The sequence below is a fragment of the Hylobates moloch genome, unplaced genomic scaffold (genome assembly GCF_009828535.3).
Source record: "Hylobates moloch isolate HMO894 unplaced genomic scaffold, HMol_V3 SCAFFOLD_19, whole genome shotgun sequence".
Taxonomy (NCBI): domain Eukaryota; kingdom Metazoa; phylum Chordata; class Mammalia; order Primates; family Hylobatidae; genus Hylobates; species Hylobates moloch.
The window spans coordinates 24,851,368-24,870,099 of NW_026652294.1; the positions used below are offsets into that span (position 1 = coordinate 24,851,368).

The 18,732-nt window shown below is 38.4% G+C and overlaps 1 protein-coding gene across 11 annotated transcripts in view; it reads right to left on the reverse strand.

The window, feature by feature from the left end:
* Positions 1–18,732, reverse strand: part of EFCAB6 (EF-hand calcium binding domain 6) — a 296,553-nt gene that overhangs the window by 185,045 nt on the left and 92,776 nt on the right. For 10 of the 11 annotated variants that reach the window (XM_058431306.1, XM_058431310.1, XM_032138757.2 and 7 more), the window contains 2 exons: positions 5,846–5,970; positions 477–625 (listed from right to left, as the gene is read on the reverse strand). In XM_058431306.1, coding sequence (XP_058287289.1) covers positions 477–625; positions 5,846–5,970 — 274 coding nt within the window. Of the gene's footprint in view, positions 1–476; positions 626–4,600; positions 4,681–5,845; positions 5,971–18,732 lie in introns of those variants that run through there. The other variant, XM_058431314.1, reaches the window with a different exon arrangement.

The following is an 18,732-nucleotide window of genomic DNA, read 5'->3' on the forward strand; positions in this document are numbered from 1 at the left end:
ATTGTGAAAAATCAACCAGTTGAAACTACAGACTTATTTGGATCCTGATTTAAATAAATTTAAATTAGAAAACATGAGGCAAGCAGTTAGATTTGAACCTTGACTGGATATTTATTAATATGATTGATAACTCTATTAGATGTGAAAACTGTATTTCACCTTGTTTCTAAAAAGAGTTCTTATTTTTTAGAGAGAGAGGGAAATATGCTATCTGGTATTTGTTTCAGAAATATCTGGGGTTGAAGAAAATGAACAGGAATACAAATGAAATAATTGGCCAAGATTTGACCATTGTTGAAGCTGGGTAGTGGGTGCATTCGTGGATTCACTATATTATTGTCTTTACTTCTGTATACATTTTAAATTTTCAGTAATAAAAAGTCTAAAACATTAATAAAAAATAAACGAAGCTGTGCCTTATTCTTAACAGTTGACGTTTAGGGAAAAAAATGTCAAGGAAACAATGAGACTCTTACCTTTTCATTAACTGGATAAAAATTCTTCTTGGTATTTGGTATACAAAGGTGTCGAGGACAATCTTTAGATAATTAAAAGACACGTAGCCACCTTTACAGGGGTCCCCTGCACTGAGGGCCTTTTCAATCTTTTCATAGGACTTCGAAAGCTGCAATAAATTGAAATTAGAGTGTGGCGTTCATAAATATCAACTTCATGGAGCTATTCAACCATTTTATTTTTACCAAAAACCTCTTCACATTTTTCTCTCCAAAAACTGATCAAAAAGGTTACTATGGCATGTACTGAACTTCAAATGTTTAATTGATGAGCTCACTACAAAACAGTATTCCCAGTCACAGCTACTCAAGTGACAAGGCAGACACGTCTCCCAAGGAAAAACAGCACATAGAAAAGCTCCACCTCAAATTTCAGAGCTAAAAATACTTGGTAGATCTGCTTGTTTGATACATCTTCCTTAATATACTTTCAAGCTTTTCCCTACTGTGAGCCCACGCTACGCTTTTCCTGATTAAGTCAGGCCAATCAAACAAAAAAGCTGGTAATATTCTATTAAAAATAGAAGTAGCTTTTACAGTAAGGAAAATTATTAATATAAGGACTGCATAAACAGAATATACATTGGACATTTCTTTAATCATTCTTTTCTTTTTTTTTAATGAGGAATTACAAAGAACCTGAGTGAACGAGCTTTGCTTATGGGGCTTCTAAAATGCAGTAACGTAGGTTAACCACTGATTTTTATATGACTCATAAAAATACTGTGAAGACTGGTTTTATTTCCAAAGGTTTTCCTGCTGTTTATTATTGAGTAATAACAATATTCTCCAATATCTTCAACCATCCCACTTTGTCTGAATTCAATTTTTTCCTGCTAACTGGGATAAGAAGATAAACAAAATCACCACCAACTTGGTGTAAAAGGTCATTTTCTTAAAGAGCTGCTGGAACATGGAAATACATGTATAAGAAACTCGATCCACTAAAGGAATAAAAAGCAGAATCACTAAATTTTCCTTAGTGTGCATAGAAATATTGGTATCTAAAGGGAAATATCTTTAATAAAAATATTTAGAGATTTAAGTTCATTAGAAAGGACCTAAGCTTCTTAGAAAATTGCATAAAATTAACCCAAAGTGCAGCTAAATTTGTCCATTTCTCTTTCAGGGAGGTGGGCTGCATCTGATACATTGCCTGGGGGAAGACTTGGAGAGAGAAGCAAGAGGCAAGAGCCTGGTGTGGAGCGGGGGCTCGGTGCAGTTACTGGATTGATGAAACCCATTTTTAATGTCTTAATGACATATGGTTTTCCATACTTTTTTTTCTTCAGGAGTGTTTCTGCGATGACCAAGAGTTTTTAGAAAAAGGGTAAGGTATGAAACCAAAATAGTGTCTTTGTGACAAATATAACTTTTTAGAAATTTTCATTGTTACTGTTTATATAGAAAGTACAAGCCTTTGTTTAAAAAAAATGCAAGCAATTCAGCAAAGTATAAAAAAGGAAATAAAAATACCTGGTAGTTTCACCTTCACATACCATCATATTCTTGATGGAAAAGCCAACAGTACATCCATTTTCCGTCTTCATATGTTTAGTTTTTATAAATGTTTCCTTGATCTTAAATTTAAATGAGGTCCCTGTTGTTATTCTCTCTCACAACATCCTGGTCTTTTTCATCATACCACTAAAAAAATTTGTATTCATGACTCTTTACTTGTTTAATAACTCTCTCCCTGATATAAGGTAATGTGATCTCTATACAAGCAGAGATCGTATCTGTTTTGTTCACAAATAATTACCTAGAATGAAGCACATTATTGGCATGCAGTCGGCACTCAATAAATATTTATTAAAAGTGGATATATTTTTATCAAAAACGTTCTAAACAAAAGTTATAAAATACAAAAAGCTGTTCAACACATTAGTAAAAAGTGAAATAAAAATTATAGCTGAGATAGCATTTCATCTGCATCAGACTGGCAGAAATGTACAAGCTTAGCAGTATCAAGTGTTAGGAGCATGTGGAACAGCAGGAGTGCTCACGTGCTTCTGGTGGGAGTGTAAATCAATATGGTGGCAAGCAATAGGATACCGCCCATTGAGCCTGAGGGGCGTGTTCTCTACAACCCAGCTCACAACTCCACTCCTAGGTGTAATTTCCAGAGAAGCCTTGGCACCTGTGGACCAGAAGCTAGCTTACAACCACTTATGGTGGCACTGTTTGGGTTGGCATAAAGCAGGAAGCAATCCAAATGTCCATCCATAGGAGAATGTATAACTTGCAAAATATTTAGATAAGGGAAACTGTACAGCAGTGAAAATGATAACACAGTTATACCCATAATATGAGTGAATCTCATCCTGAGCACAAACAGGATGAAAATAAATGATTTTGCAACTATGCCAACATATGATGGGGAAAGAGAGAAAGAAGGATCAGGCAAAGACGAAGAACCCGGAATGGAAGAAGACAGAATATAAAAGAATATGAACACATCCCCTGCAAAAATTTCATGCCACAAAAAGGAACTAAATTAGAAAATCAATTAAAAGAAAATCTTGAAAATGGTAAAATAACTTTTTAGAAATTTTCATTGAGAAGGAATATTTCAAAGCTAAGAAAATGGAAAATAAAAATAGCATCATTACAGGAACTAATAAATTAGACACAGCAAGAATAAGAGGCAAGGATGAGATTTAAATTTAGTATTAAAGGAGTGCCACGGAAGAATCTCAATGAAGCAGAGGAAAGGGACAAAAGAATTAAATCAACTTGAGAGAAGATGACGGCTATCAAGGAGAGGCAAAGATGATCCAATACAAGGATAACAGGGACTACTGTGGAAGGAAGGATAGAAGGAGGAAGGGAGAGAGAGGAGATGATTTTAGTACTATGACACAGTATCCATTGCTTGCCACCACATTGATTTTCCTGAAATAAAGGAAGAATTGAATCTGTACATCACACTGTGTTTCAGGAAACTTTGTCAAAATGCTCCATGCTGAGATATAGCTTCGTTTTGCTTTGTTAATTTCAAGGATCAAGAAAAAAAAAAAAAAAGCTTCAGGAATCCAGGTAAAAAAAGAAATCACCTACAATGGGGAAAGAAATCCGATTGACCCCAGGTTATTTTCACAGCAACATCCAATGCTGGAAGACAATGGAAAAAATATTTACAACATTACAAGGAAAAGAAAGCATGATGGAAGGATTATAGCCAGCGAAGTTGCTGTTCAAATATAAAAGCAAAAGGCACATAGTTTCAAATACGAAAAAAACAAAGGGAATAAGGCACCCATGAGCCTTTCTTAAGGAAATTACTTGACAATGAAATCCAGCCAACCAAAAAATAAATCAAAATAAAGAACTCTGAGAGGGATAAACTGTGATCAGTGCTGCACTATCGTGATGCACATTAAATTCATGCAAATATAAAACAAAGTCAAAACAACAGGGGGAATTATGGCAACTGAACAGAATATAAATATTATAAACTCAGCTAAGGACAAACTATAAAGAGCAAAAATGGTGAGGTGGGAGGGAGGCGTAGGAAGAAACAAGTGCCCGTCACTTCGAGTTTCATAGCAGAAAGCCAGCCCATACTGTCTGAAATGGAAACATCCTTCAAAAACATAGTTTCTCCAGCTCTTAATAGCTTTTTAAATCTCTTTTCTCACCTTAAAGTCCCTTTGGGGACCTAATATATCTTGCGGGAAGGAAATGTTCATCCAGAGTTCTTAATGTCTCCACTTTCCCTTGAGGACAGTGTTGCAGGGTTAAGGGCAGGGACTGGATACGCCTGCACTGCGTGGGCTGTTTACACTCGGCCCCAGGACTTAGCTGGACTCATTTAACCTATTCATGCCTCAGTGTCCTCAGCTGGGATGATCACAGTGTGCTGCTCATGGGGTTGCTGTGAAGACTGAACAGACCACCAGCAAAGCACTGGCAACACTGCCTGGCACAGAGAACGTCCTATAAAAGAGTTAAATATGATGGCGATGGTGACATTTCCTTTTCTTCTGGGAAATTCAAGGAAATTTAAATTAAATACGTTTTATTTTTAAAAAGGAGTATGATCCTCTTCTTATAAAATTATTTCTATCTATGTCTCCACCTACCCACTGATGCAGCCGTCCTTCCATACACGAATAAAGAGAGGTCCAGAATTATGTTCACCAAATGTTGCCTTTGATTCTTTCTGGGTGGTGGATTGTGGATAGTTTATTACTTTCTTCTTTGTACTTTTTAGAATTGCTTACATTTTTTGCAATGGTCATGTTTTTATGAAAACAAGAAAGTCATTAACAACACTAGAGAAAACAAATTTAACCAAATCACCCACAAATATGACAGTGCTCACTTCTCCAACACCCTTATCGACACTGGCTTTGTGAGTTCTTCCTGCATTGACATCTGTCTATTGAACATTTTATATTAATAATATGTAAAAGTTCTATGAATGTTGGGAATTATTCATCTGTCATTTATGTTGCACATATTGTGCCAAGTTTATCATATGTTTATACAAAGTTTTGCTGTATAAAGGATTGTTCATTTTTCTGAAGTTAAATTTTATCAGTCTTTTTCTTTAAGGCTTTTGGGCTTTACTTCATGCTTACAAGAGATTCCAAATTTCAAGATTAATAAATGTTTACCCACATTACTTACATTTAAATTGTTGATGAGGATAGAATTTATTTTTGGTAAAGAGTGGAAGGTTATAATCTTCGTTCCCCAAAATGGCTGGATAGCAAATTATCTCAATAATAATTACCAAATAAGCTTCTCTCACTACACTTTATTGAAATGCTTCACATCACAGGCTAAGTTCACATATAAAGAGTGGTTCATTAGCCAACTACCCTTTTAAATCCATTTGAATGTCCATTGATGCACCAGTGCCGTACTGTCTTAATTATTATGCCTTTATAAAGTATTTCATATGTGTAGAATAAGTCCTCTATTGTAATTTTTCAGAAGAAAAAATATATATCCTGATACAGGAAGAATGGGTATTGATACTAAATCTTCCAATCCAAGAATCAGAAAAGACCTCTTCACTTATTCATGTTTTCCTTTACGTTTACTCAATAACTTTGCATTATTTCTTTATATGTCTTATTAGAGTTAGTATGTGAGTAGCACAAAGGATGTACTTAAAAATTAATTTCATATCATCATCACTATTATCGATGATCAATGTATTGCTGTTATTGGGAGGTGGAGGGGGTCTCAGTATTGGAGGAGACATAGGTAGGATCGAAACAAATTTTAGAAATAATGTGTAAACCTAAGAGTTTTCCATATTGTCTACTTTGCTGTGTTTACTCTGTAGGTAACTGTGGCTTAGGAAAACATCTTACTTCTAGACAAAAGTTCCTCGCAATTTCATCCAAGGAGTAGTTTCTCCAGATATCTTCAGATGATGCAGAACCGAGCAAACGCTCCTTTTTGGAATTTTTGGCTTGTTGATTCTCCAACGAGACCTCTGTTGAAACCAAATAGCTTCAGCTTATCAACACTGTCAAAGGTTAAACATTTAAATATTGTTTCATTTTAATCATTACTTGTTTGGTAAAAAAGTAAGGCTTGAATAAACCAAGAAAATGATGAACCATCTGATTAATGGTGTTGAAATAACTGGCTAAACATTTTGGAAAAAATAAAAGTAATCATCTACTCACTATCTTACTCTAGGATAAACACTAGATAGAGTGAAATGTACACTAAATAGAATAATAAAACCATAAAAATAGAAGAAAATTAAGATGACTATTACATACTATATAATCTTTGTGTGAGAAAGCCTTGCCAAGGAAAACACTAAAGCCAGAATTTATTTAAATAAAGGATAAGTCTGACAACATAAATACTTGGTGAAAAAATAATGAGTGGAGAAGAACTACTGTTAATATACATGAGAAATACAGGTTAATTTTCATAATATATGAGTGGCTCTTATGAATCAATAAAATAAATATAGACATCCAATAGAACAGTGGACTAAGGTTATAGACAGATAATTCACATAAAAAGAATTTTAAAGCATCCAATAAATGTATGGACCACTCAAGCTCACTGATAATTTTTAAAGTCTAATTAAAACAAGTTAACATTTTTTTTGTACTGGTCAAATAGGCAAGGAGTAAAGGGAATAATAAGAACCAGTTCTGGCTTGTGTATAAAAACTTGGTACTTGAAATATGCTTAAATCCTTTTCTAGAGTTTTGTACTCATGGAATAATAGGGCTACTCACCGAATTCACATGGATAAAGATATTTTCTGCACTTTTCTTTATAAGAGAAAAAAATGAAACAATCTAAATGCCCATTCATAGAAGATGAATTTTATAAATGAATGGTCCATCAAGCCTATGAAATACTACACAGACTTTAAAAACAAAGATACACGTCTAAATTAACAGATGTGGGAAATGTTCTTTGCTATATATTGTTTCATGATTTTAAAGGGATAATTAGCATAATTTCATTTTAACACTTATTTTGTATATCTTTCTATGCATCCATCCATCCATCCATCCATCCATCCATCCATCCATCCATGTAAGTATCAGAAACAAAATCTGAGAGGATACTACACGAAAAAGAATACAGTGGTAGGATTCAGGTAGTAGAATTATATGGGATTGTTATTTAGTGCTTTTGTGTTTTCTGGCTTTTTTGAAACAAGCATGTATTATTTTTATAATAAAAGAGAATGAAATAAATCTAAAATATAGCCATTTTCTTTCTCAAAGTTGACTGCAAAGAATCACAAATGGTTTCCCAGATTTATTTCCTAAAATGTATGCAAATACGCTTCTGCCAAATTAAGCACACTTAATTCAGCTGCAGTTAACAAACTGCCAGTCATCTGGAATTCCATTTCCTAGCTTCAAAAAAGAGAAAGGGGAGAAAAAAAAGATCCCTCTGGGCTATACAATAAAAGCCAAAGCTGGTCTTTAGAACTTGGTCATGTCCAGGCACAGTGGCTCATGCCTGTAATCCCAGCACTTTGGGAGGCCAAGACGGGCAGATCACCTGAGGTCAGGAGTTTGAGACCAAACTGGCCAACATGGTGAAACCCTGTCTCTACTGAAAATACAAAAATGAGCCGGTCATGGCGGCACACGCCTATAGTCCCAGCTCCTCGGGAGGCTGAGTCAGGAGAACTGCTTGAACCTGGGAGGCGGAGATTGTAGTGAGCTGAGATCACGCCACTGCACTCCAGCCTGGTGACAGAGAGAAGCTCCACCTCAAATAACAGTAATAATAATAATAATAATAATAATAATAATAATAATAATAATAATATCAACAAATTTGGTCTTGGTCTGGAATTCTACAGCCACAGTGGGCTGAGCATTTGAAACCTGATGTCTCAGGACATTTGAGCTGCAAGGGCCCTCGCTGAAAGTTGAGGAAGCTGTGTCACAGAAGCGGGACCTGAAGTGGTCTAGCACACAGAGGCCTCCAGCCCCTCTTGGACACCTCATCCTGTTCTCAGTCCACCTGTGACACTGGTGCTCTCATGGCACATTTCGGGAAGCCCACTGGGGCTCTGTTTAAACAACATGTCTGGCTCGGAAGGGTGGAGAAGGGATTAGGGTGTGAGGCCTGCCCTGGGGAGCTCACGGCCTGCAGGTCTGTGCACACGCCCTGTGGCTGCTCTCATGGGCTGGCTGACAGCACTCGGTACGGTGTATTCAGTGATGCCTCCCTCACCACAATTCTACCAGCTTTCATTCTCCAGCGCAGCTTGATAATGCCTACAACCTTCTGATTTTCTCAAAATTTTCTCTGAAGGATGATGCTACCTGATGTGAAACTGGGTAGAGAAGCAAATCCAAAGCTTACAATGTGGTTTTATGTTCACTGCAGGCGAAAGGAAATCTGCTCCCCAGCATCTTTCTTCATGTGCCCAAATAGATGGTGCTTTTCATAAGCAAGATGGTGGTGGCTTATTAAGAACACAAATGGAACCAAAACAGAAGTTCGCAAAATTAATAGAATACATTGTTCCACATTTAGAAAAGTCAGAGATAAAAAGTTGCTGCAAATATATGAACTAGCGACTCTCTTATAGAGGTGGGAACAGCATCAAGCCTCTAACCAACTCTTGGTAATTTGTTCTTATATAACATATTTTCCCCCAAAAAAATTGCTGACTGGCTCTCCCACTTACTAGCTACGCAATGGTGTGCTTTTGTTTCCTTATTTGCAAGAAGAGATAGAAAACAGTAGCTTTGTCATGGAATTGCTACCTGGATTAGATGAGCTGATAGAGGTACATGCCTGGCACTTGGGAGATACTCAATAGGTACTAGCTACGTATTGATTCATAATACTATTTCAATGATAGGAGTCATGGAAGAGCAGTATCAATCAGAGTCTGAAAACTCAGAACTCAGATGACAGAAATCAGGAGCAAATTACAAAAAAAATTATATCAGGTATAAAACGTTGTATTATTAACTAATAGTCACCATGAAATTTGCTAAGAGAATAGATGTTAAGTGTTCTCACCACACACACAAAAAAGGTATCCATGTGAGGTGATGGAGGTGTTAACTAATTTATCGTAATAAACATTTCACAATGTATATGTACGTCAAATCACCACATTGTACATCTTAAATACACACAATTTTAACTTGTCAGTTATACCTCAATAAAGCTGAAACAAAAATCATTTCAGAAATGAAGACTCGGCCGGGCTCAAGGAAAGGAAAGGAAAGGAGACTAAGCTGGGCACAGTGGCTTACACACGTAATCCCAGCACTTTGAGAGACTGAGGCAGGAAGCCAGGAGTTCACGACCAGCATGGGCAACAAAGCAGAACCTGTCTCTACAAAAGATTTAAAAAAAAAAAAAAAGCCAGGCACAGTAGCATGTTACCTGTGGTCCAAGCTACTCAGGAGGCTGAGGCAGGAGAACTGCTTGAGCCCAGGAGTTCAAGGCTGCAGTGAGCTATGATCATGCCATTGTGCTCCAGCCTGGGTGACAGAGCAAGACCCTGTCTCTAAAAAATAAAATAAAATAAAATAAAATAAAATAAAATAAAATAAGAAATGAAGACTAAACTAAAAGAAACACAAGAGCAAATAAACACAATAGTAACAGAAGGTGAAATAAAAGTTATATCATGGAAGGAAACAAAGAAGGGAGAAAGGGAGGAAAAGAGAGAGGAAGGGAGGGAGGAAGAAAGTAAGAAAAAAGGGAGGAAGAAGGGCTTGTGAGGAAGTTGTGGTGTAGAAGAGAAGAGGGGGAAATAAAGATCTTATCTTTTCGATAGGGGATCCAAAAGATACAATACACGATATGAATCACTGAGAAGAAAACCAAACAATGGAATGGAAAAAATACTAAAAATCACAATTCAAGAAATTAAAGAGGAAGTCCTAGCCAGAGGAATCAGGCAAGAGAAAGAAAGAAAAGGCATCCACATAGGAAAAGAAGAAGTCAAACTATCTCTCTTTGCTGACAATATGATTCTATACCTAGAAAACCCTGAAGACGCTGCCAAAAGGCTACTAGAACTGATAAATCATTTAAGCAAGATTTCAGTACACAAAATCAATGTACAAAAATCAGCGGCATTTCTATACATCAATAATGTCCAGGCTGAGAGTCAAATCAAGAATACAATCCCATGTGCAATAGCCACAAAGAAAATAAAATACCTGAGAATACAGCTAACCAAGGAGGTGAAAGATCTCTACAAGGAGAAGTACAAAACACTGCTGAAAGAAACTAGAGATGACACAAATAAGTGGAAAAAATATTCTATGCTTATGGATTAAAAGAATCAGTATCATTAAAATGGCCATACTGCCCAAAGCAATTAACAGATTCCATGCAGTTCCAATCTAGCTACCAATGTCAATCTTCAAGAATTAGAAAAAGCTATCCTAACATTCATATGGAACAACAAACAAAACAAAACAAAACAAAACCCAAAGCCCAAATAGCCAAAGCAATCCTAAGCAAAAAGAACAAAGCTAAAGGCATCACTCTATCCAACTTCAAACTATACTATAAGACTATAGAAACCAAAACAGCATGACACTGGTACAAAAACAGACACATAGGCAAATGGAACACAACAGGAAACTCAGAAATAAAGCTACCCACTTAAAACATCTGATCTTTGACAAGGCAGACAAAAATAAGCAATGGAGAAAGATCTCCCAATTAAATAAATAGTATTGGGATAACAGGCTAGCCATATGCAGAAGAATGAATCTGGACCCTTACCTTTCACTATATATAAAAATTAACTCAAGATGGATGAAAGAATTAAATGGAAGACATCAAAGTATAAAAATCTAGAAGAAAAACTGGGAAATATCCTTCTCAACATCAGCCTTGGCAAAGAATGTTTGGCTAAGTCCCCAAAAGCAACTGCAACAAAAATAAAAATTGATAAGCGGGGCCTTCTTAAACTAAAGAACTTTTCTGCACAGCAAAAGAAACTATCAATAAACAGACAACCTACAGAATGGGAGAAAATGTTTGAAAAGTATGCATCTGACAAAGTCCTAATATCTAAAATCTGTAAGGAATTTAAACACAATATCAACAAGCAGAAAACAAATAACCCCATTAAAAAATGGACAAAGGACATGAACGACACTTCTCAAAAGAAGAAGACATACACACGGCCAACAAACATGAAAAAATGCTCATAATCACTAATCATCAGAGAAATGCAAATTGAAGCCACAAGGAGATTGGCTATTATTAAAAAGTCAAAAAAGGCAGGGCATGGTGGCTCACATCTGTAATCCCAGCACTTTGGGAGGCCAAGGTGGGCGGATCACGAGGTCAAGAGATTGAGACCATCCTGGCCAACATGGTGAAACCCCATCTCTACTTTAAAAAAAAATTAAAATTAGCTAAGTGTGGTGGCACGCGCCTGTAGTCCCAGCTACTCGGGAGGCTGAGGCAGGAGAATTGCTTGAATCCAAGAGGCAGAGGTTGCAGTGAGCCGGGGTTGCGCCACTGCACTCCAGCCTGACGACAGAGCGAGACTCTGTCCCAAAAAAAAAAAAAGTCAAAAAACAACAGATGCTGGCAAGGCTGCAGAGAAAATGGAACACTCAGGCATTGTTGGTGGGAATGTAAATCAGTTCAGCTACTGTGGAAAGCAGTTTGGAGATTTCTCAAAGAATTTAAAACAGAGCTACTGTTCAACCCAGCAATCCAACTACTGGGCATATATCTAGTGGAAAATAGATTATTATGCCAACAAGACACATGCACTCGTATGTTCATTGTAGCACTATTCACCATAGCAAAGACATGGAATCAACATAGGTGCCTATCAGTGGTGGATTGGATAAAGAAAATGTGGTATGGATATACCACAGAATACTACACAGCCATAAAAAAGAATAAAATCATGTCCTTTGCAGCAACATGCATGGAGCTGAAGGCCATAACTCTAAGCAAACTAACACAGGAACAGAAAACCAAACACTGCATGTTCTTACTTATAAGTGGGAGCTAAACATTGAACACACATGGATATAAGCATGGGAACAACAGAAAACAGGGCCTACTAGAGGAGGAGAAATGGAGGAGGCGTGGATTGAAAAACTACCTATTGGGTGCTATGCTCATTACCTGGGTGCAATATACCTGTATAACAAACCTGTACATGTACCCCTGTATCTAAAAGTTGATTTAAAAAAAAAAAAAAAAAGAGACTCAGATGAAAACCTAAATAGTACACAATGTACTCAATGTACTCAGGGAATCAATCAACCTTGAGTACCTAAGATCATGACATAGTCTAGCAAAATGTGTTGGGTTTTAAATTTTTTTAAATTATCAGGGCATCCAGACAAAAAGATCAAATTACAAATAAGGAAAACAACATCAGACTGTCATCAAACTCTTCCTCCACAAACTTTTATATCATCAGACAATGGACAAGGATATCTAAGATACTTAAGGAAAGACAATTTGAGGCAAGGATCTTATATCCAGAAAAATACATTTTTCTTTTCCTTTTTTTTTTTTTCCAGACAGTCTTGCTCTGTCTCCCAGACTGGAGTGAAGTGGCACGATCTGGGCTCACTGCAACCTCCACCTCCTGGGTTCAACAGATTCTCCTGCCTCACCCTCCTGAGTAGCTGGGATTACAGGTGTGCACCACCACACCTGGCTAATTTTTTTATTTTTAGTAGAGACAGGGTTTCGCCATGTTGTCCAGGCTGGTTTTGAACTCCTGGCCTCAAGCCATCTGCCCACTTTGGCCTCCCAAAGTGCTGGGATTACAGGTGTGATCCACTGCACTCGGCCTGGATTTTTCAAGTATTAAGGCCACAGACAAACACGATTATGTAAGAAATCAAAGAATATCGTTTCCATGGTGATTTGCTGAGGAATCTACTAGAAAATATGATTCAAATAACCAAAATGACTAGAAAGACAAACGTAAGAGGGAGAGAAGCAACTGAACAAATATGATCAAGGAAGCTGGGTCAGTGAGATAGAAAGATCAACTTCTTCACGACTTAAGAAGAAATTAGAAGATAAATCAAAACCTAGAAATGGCCTTTGAACTGCTCTGGCCAGCACCACAGGCAACCTTTGGAGATACTGTGGAGTATCTGTTCTAAAGCACCATGGTAAAGTGAATAACACAAAAAAGCAACATGAATGTTTTGGCTTCCCAATGCAGATAAAAGTTACATTTACACGATACTATATTGTCTATTAAGTGTAATATCTTATGTCTGAAAAAAAAATGTACATGCCTCAATTTTAAAATATGATGAAAAATGCTGATCATCATCTGAGCCTTCAGTGAGTCATAACCTTTTTCTTGGTAGAGGGTCTTTCCTTGATGTGAATGGCTGCTGACTGATCAGGGTGGTGGTTGCTGAAGATGGGATGGCTGTGGCAGTTTTTTTTTTTTAAGAGACAGGGTCTTGCTCTGTCACCCAGGCTGGAGTGCAGTGGTGCCATCACAGCTCACTGTAGCCTTGAACCCCTGGGCTCAAGTGATCCTCCTGCCTCTGCCTCCTGAGTAGCTGGGACTGCAGGCACAAACCACCATGCCCAACTAATTATTTTGTTATTTTTTGTGGATATCACTTGCTATGTTTCCCAGGATGGTCTCAAACTCCTGACCTCAAGAAATCTTCCCGCCTTACCCTCCCAAAGTACTGGGATTATAGGCATGAGCCACTGGACATTTTAAAAAATAAGAGAACAATAAAGTTTGCTGCATCAATTGGCTCTTCCTTTCATGAAAGGTTTCTCTGTAGCAAGCGATGCTGTTTGACAGCATTTTAGTCACAATAAATTTCTTTCAAAATTGGAGTCAATCCTCTCAAACTCTGCTGCTGCTTTATCAACTAAGATCATGTAATATTCTAAACTTTTTGTTGTCATTTTAACAATGTTCATAGCATCTTTACCAGGAGTAGATTTCATCTCAAGAGACCACTTATTTTGCTCATCCATAAGAAACAACTCCTCATCCCTTAAGTTTGAACAAAAGATTACAGCAATATAGTCACATCTTCAGGCTCCACTTTTAATTCTAGTTCTCTTGCTATTTCCACTACTTACACAGTTACTTCCTCCACTGAAGTCTTGAACCACTTAAAGTCATCCATTAGGGTTGGAATAAACTTCGTCCAAATTCCTATTCATGTTGATATTTTTGACCTCCTCCTATGAATCAGAAATGTTCTAATGGCATCTAAAATGGTGAACCCTTTCCAAAAGGTTTTCGATATTCTTCCTAGATTCATCAGAGGAATCACTATAGCAGCTGTAGACTTACAAAATGTATTTCTTATATAATAGGACTTGAAAGTTGAAACTACTCCCTGATCCATGGGCTCCAGAATGGATATTGTGTTAGCAGGCATGTAAACGAAATTGATCTCCTTGTACATCTCCATCAGATCTCTTGGGTGACCAGATGCATTATTAATGAACAGTAATATTTTTAAAGGAATCTTTTTTGAGCAGTGGGTCTTAACAATGAGCTTAAAATATTCAGTAAGTCATGCAGTAAACAGATGTGCTGCCATCTAGGCTTTGTTGTCCCATTTACAGAGTACAGGCAGAGTAAAATTAGCATCATTCCTAACAGCTCTAGAATTCTCAGAACGGTAAATGAGCATTGGCTTCAACCTAAAGTCATTAGCTGCATTAGCCACTCCCAAGATGGTCATCCTGTTCTTTGAGGCTTTGAAGCCAGGCATTGACTACTCTCTAGCTTAAGAAAGTCCTAACTAGCATCTTCTTCCAATATAAAGCTATTTTGTTTAAAATCTGCTGTTTAGCACAGCCACCTTCATCAATGATCTCAACTAAGTCTTCTGGATAACTTGCTGCAGCTTCTCCATCAGCACTTGCTGCTTCATCTTGGACTTTTATGTTATGGAGATGGCTTCTTTCCTTAAACCTCATGAGTCAACCTCTGCTAGCTTCCAACTTTTCTTCTACAGCTTCCTCACCTCTCTCAGCCTTCATAGAATTAAGAGAGCCAGGGCCTTGCTCTGGATTAGGCTTTGGTGTAAGGGAATGTTGTGGCTGCTTTGGTCTTCAGTACAGACCACTCAAACTTTCTCCATATCAGCAATAAGGCTGTTTCACTTTCTTAATATTCATGTGTTCACTGGAGTAGCACTTTAAATTTCCTTCAAGAACTTTTTATTTGCATCTACAACTTGGCTAATTATTTGGCACAAGAAGCCCAGCTTTTGACCTATCTTGGCTTTCGACATTCCTTCCTTACCAAGCTTAGTCATTTCTAGCTTTTGACTTAAACTGAGTTCCTTTCACTTGAACACTTACAGGCAATTGTAGGGTTGTTAATTGGCAAAATTTTAATATTGTTGAGTCTCAGGGAAAAGAGAGACCTGAAGGGAATGAGAGAGATGGGGAATGGCCAGTTGGTGGAACAGTCAAAACACACATAGATATGCCTGTATTTTCTTCTTTGTTTGGTTGATACCCTGGGGCCTGTCCGGATTCATTGGCTTTTTGGCTTTTTCTAAACAAGTTAGTAAGAGGGGAATTCAAAGTAGCCAACCCCTGGTTCAAATAAAACTATTTCCATCACAATCCAACTGTCTTAGCCCATTTTGTGTTGTGGTAACAGAATATCTGATACAAGGAATATCTCTTACAAGGAAAGAGGTTTATTTAGCTCATGGTTCCACAGGCTGGGAAGTTCAAGATTGAGCAGCCACATCTGGTGACTTCTGATGAGGGCCTTGTGCTGTGTCAAAACATGGTGGAGAAATAGAACAGGAACAGTCCCCAGAGGCGATGGGCAAACCTGCCCTGTGGCATTGCAAAGCTTAGCCTATGACTCTGCTCTGATGGGTTGGAGCTGCACACTGTTGTCTACAGCTTTCCTACATGAACATTGCATGCTGCTGGTGGCTACAGAGTTCTGGAGTCTTGAGGCTTGCTGTAGCTCTGACCCCCCACCTCCACTCAGCATTGCCCTAGTAGGGGCTCTCAGCAGTGACTCCACCCCTGCAACAAATATCTGCCTGTGTCCTCAGCCTTTCTGGTACATACCCTGAGATGTATCAGAAAGGTGGAGCCCACTATGCCTCTACAGCTCTTACATTCTGCACACCTGCAGGGTTAGCACCTCATAGTGTCAAGGCTTACTGCTTGCACCTTCCAGAGCTATGGCATAAGCCACATCTGGGCCCACTTGAGCCACAGTGTGCTGCCACCAAGCTTTACAGCTTGTACTTTTCAGAGGGACATCTAAGCCACAGCTGCGACCAAGGAGCCCTGCACCAGAATGTGGGGGGCAGAGTCCAGAGGTGGCCCTAGGCAGCAAACCCATTGAGTAGGCCCTTTAGGGTAATTGTCAAAAACCATTCTGCCTTCCTATGGCTTTGGGTCTGTGATAGGAGGGTCCTTTCTATTTATGCTAATCTGTTTATCAATGAGTCACTCAGCCACATCCTTATTTTGTTCTCATGAACATGCTTTTTTCATCCTGCATGTGGCCAGGTTACACTTCCTTCAGGATTGTAAGTTTTATCTTTGTCATCCCTTTGCTTCTAAATCTCACTGCAAGTGGCCAAAAGTAACCATGCAGCACCTTGAACACTTTGCTGCTTAGAAATTTCTTTCACCAGCTATCCTAGTTCAGCACTCTCAAGCTCAGCCTGTCACACCACCCTATGGCATGGATACAATGCAGCCAAGTTTGCAACTGTATAACAAGGATGGCATTTACTTTAGTTTCCAGTACCTTGTCCCTCATTTCCATCTCAGACCTTGTCAGAATGGTCTTTACTGTTTACTGTCAATATTTCTTTCTTTTTCTTTTTTTTTCTTTTTTTTTTGAGAGGGAGTCTCGCTCTGTCTCCCAGGCTGGAATGCAGTGACATGATCTTGGCTCACTGCAACCTCCACCTCCTGGGTTCAAGTGATTCTCCTGCCTCAGCTTCCCAAGTAGCTGGGATTACAGGCACATGCCACCACGCTCGGCTAATTTTTTTTGTATTTTTAGTAGAGACGGGGTTTCACCATGTTGGCCAGTCTTGTCTCGAACTCCTGACCTCAAATGATCTGCCTGCCTTGGCCTCCCAAAGTGCTAGGATTACAGGCATGAGCCACCATACCCTGCCTACCGTCCATATTTCTATCGACATTCTGGTCACAACCACTTAAGTAATCTCTAAAAAGCTCTAGACTTTCTCTTGTCTTCACTTCTTCTAGGCCCTCACCAGAATCACCCATAATGCTTTGCTCATGGTAATCTAGGCTTTTTCTAGCCTGCTCCTCCAAATACTTCCAGCCTTTGCCAATTACCTAGTTCCAAAGTTGCTTCCACATTTCCAGTTATCTGTATGGCAACAACCCCACTGCTCTGTATCAAGTTTCTATCTTAGTCCTTTTTATGTTGCTATAACTATATACCTGAGACTAAGTAATTTACAAAGAAAACAAATATATTTCTTACAGTTCTGGAAGCTAGAAAGTCCAAGGTCAAGGGACTGCAGCTGGCTGGCTTCTGAGGCCCTCATGCTGTGTTGTAACACGGAAGAAAGCATCACAGGGCAAGAGAGAGGCACGTTGAGAGGCAAACTGGCTTTTTTTTTTAGAAGGAGTTTCATTCTTGTTGCCCAGGCTGGAGTGCAATGGCGCAACCTTGGTTTACCGTAACCCCCGCCTACCGGGTTCAAGCAATTCTCCTGCCTCAGCCTCCTGCGTAGCTGGGATTACAGGCATGCGCCACCACGCCCAGCTAATTTTGTATTTTTAGTAGAGACGGGGTTTCTCCATGTTGGTCAGATTGGTCTTGAACTCCCAACCTCAGGTGATCCACCCACCTCGGCCTTCCAAAGTGCTGGGATTACAGGCGTGAGCCACTGCACCCGGCCCAAACTGGCTTTTATAACAGACTCACTGTTATGATAACCCATTAATCCATTCATGGGGGCAGCCCTCATGACTCCATCACCTCTTAAAGGCCCTATCTCTTAATACTGTTACATTGGGGATTAAGTTTCAACATGAGTTTTGGAGGGGGCTAACATTCAAACCATAACACCAACCCAGAAAGAATATGCTGACACCATGAGATTTACACTATGGGGGCTAAAGGTTTTGAACTGGTAGGATGGCAGCCGGGAAGACGATGGGCTGGTGTCAGCAATTCAGCCTTTCCTACTACATACCAATAAACAGGTCTCTGTCTTGACAGCCTCAGTGTAGAGGTTTAATATTATATACGCCCCACAACCCCAAACTACTATATCTTTATTTTAGAACATCCACAAAATGGTTTTGCCTCCTAACTGGAGGATTTGAATTTCAATGATAAAAGTTATAGGATAAGTATTCAATAGGAAAAATAGATGGAAGTAAGATTTTATTTTACAATGAATGCAGGATAGAAGACAGACTGGGATAGGCCAATAGGCTTTAGACTGTGGTACCAGTTAGGAGGCAGCAATGAGAATGTAAGCTAATGCTGCGGAAACAGGAATATACAGAATGACTGGATATATAGCTTACACTGGATCGAATCAAAGACACCTTCATTTAGGCGTCGGGGATACATAAAATAATGCATTATTAAAAATCTGCTGCCAATTATTGATAAAATGCAAAAACAAAAAAGAGATGTCCATAGCAAAACTGAAATTGTATCCTAGAACTTACCTTCTTATAATACCTAAAGAAATAAGCAGAAGAAAAAATGTAAAAATTCACCAAAAAAAAAAAAAAAAAAAAAAAG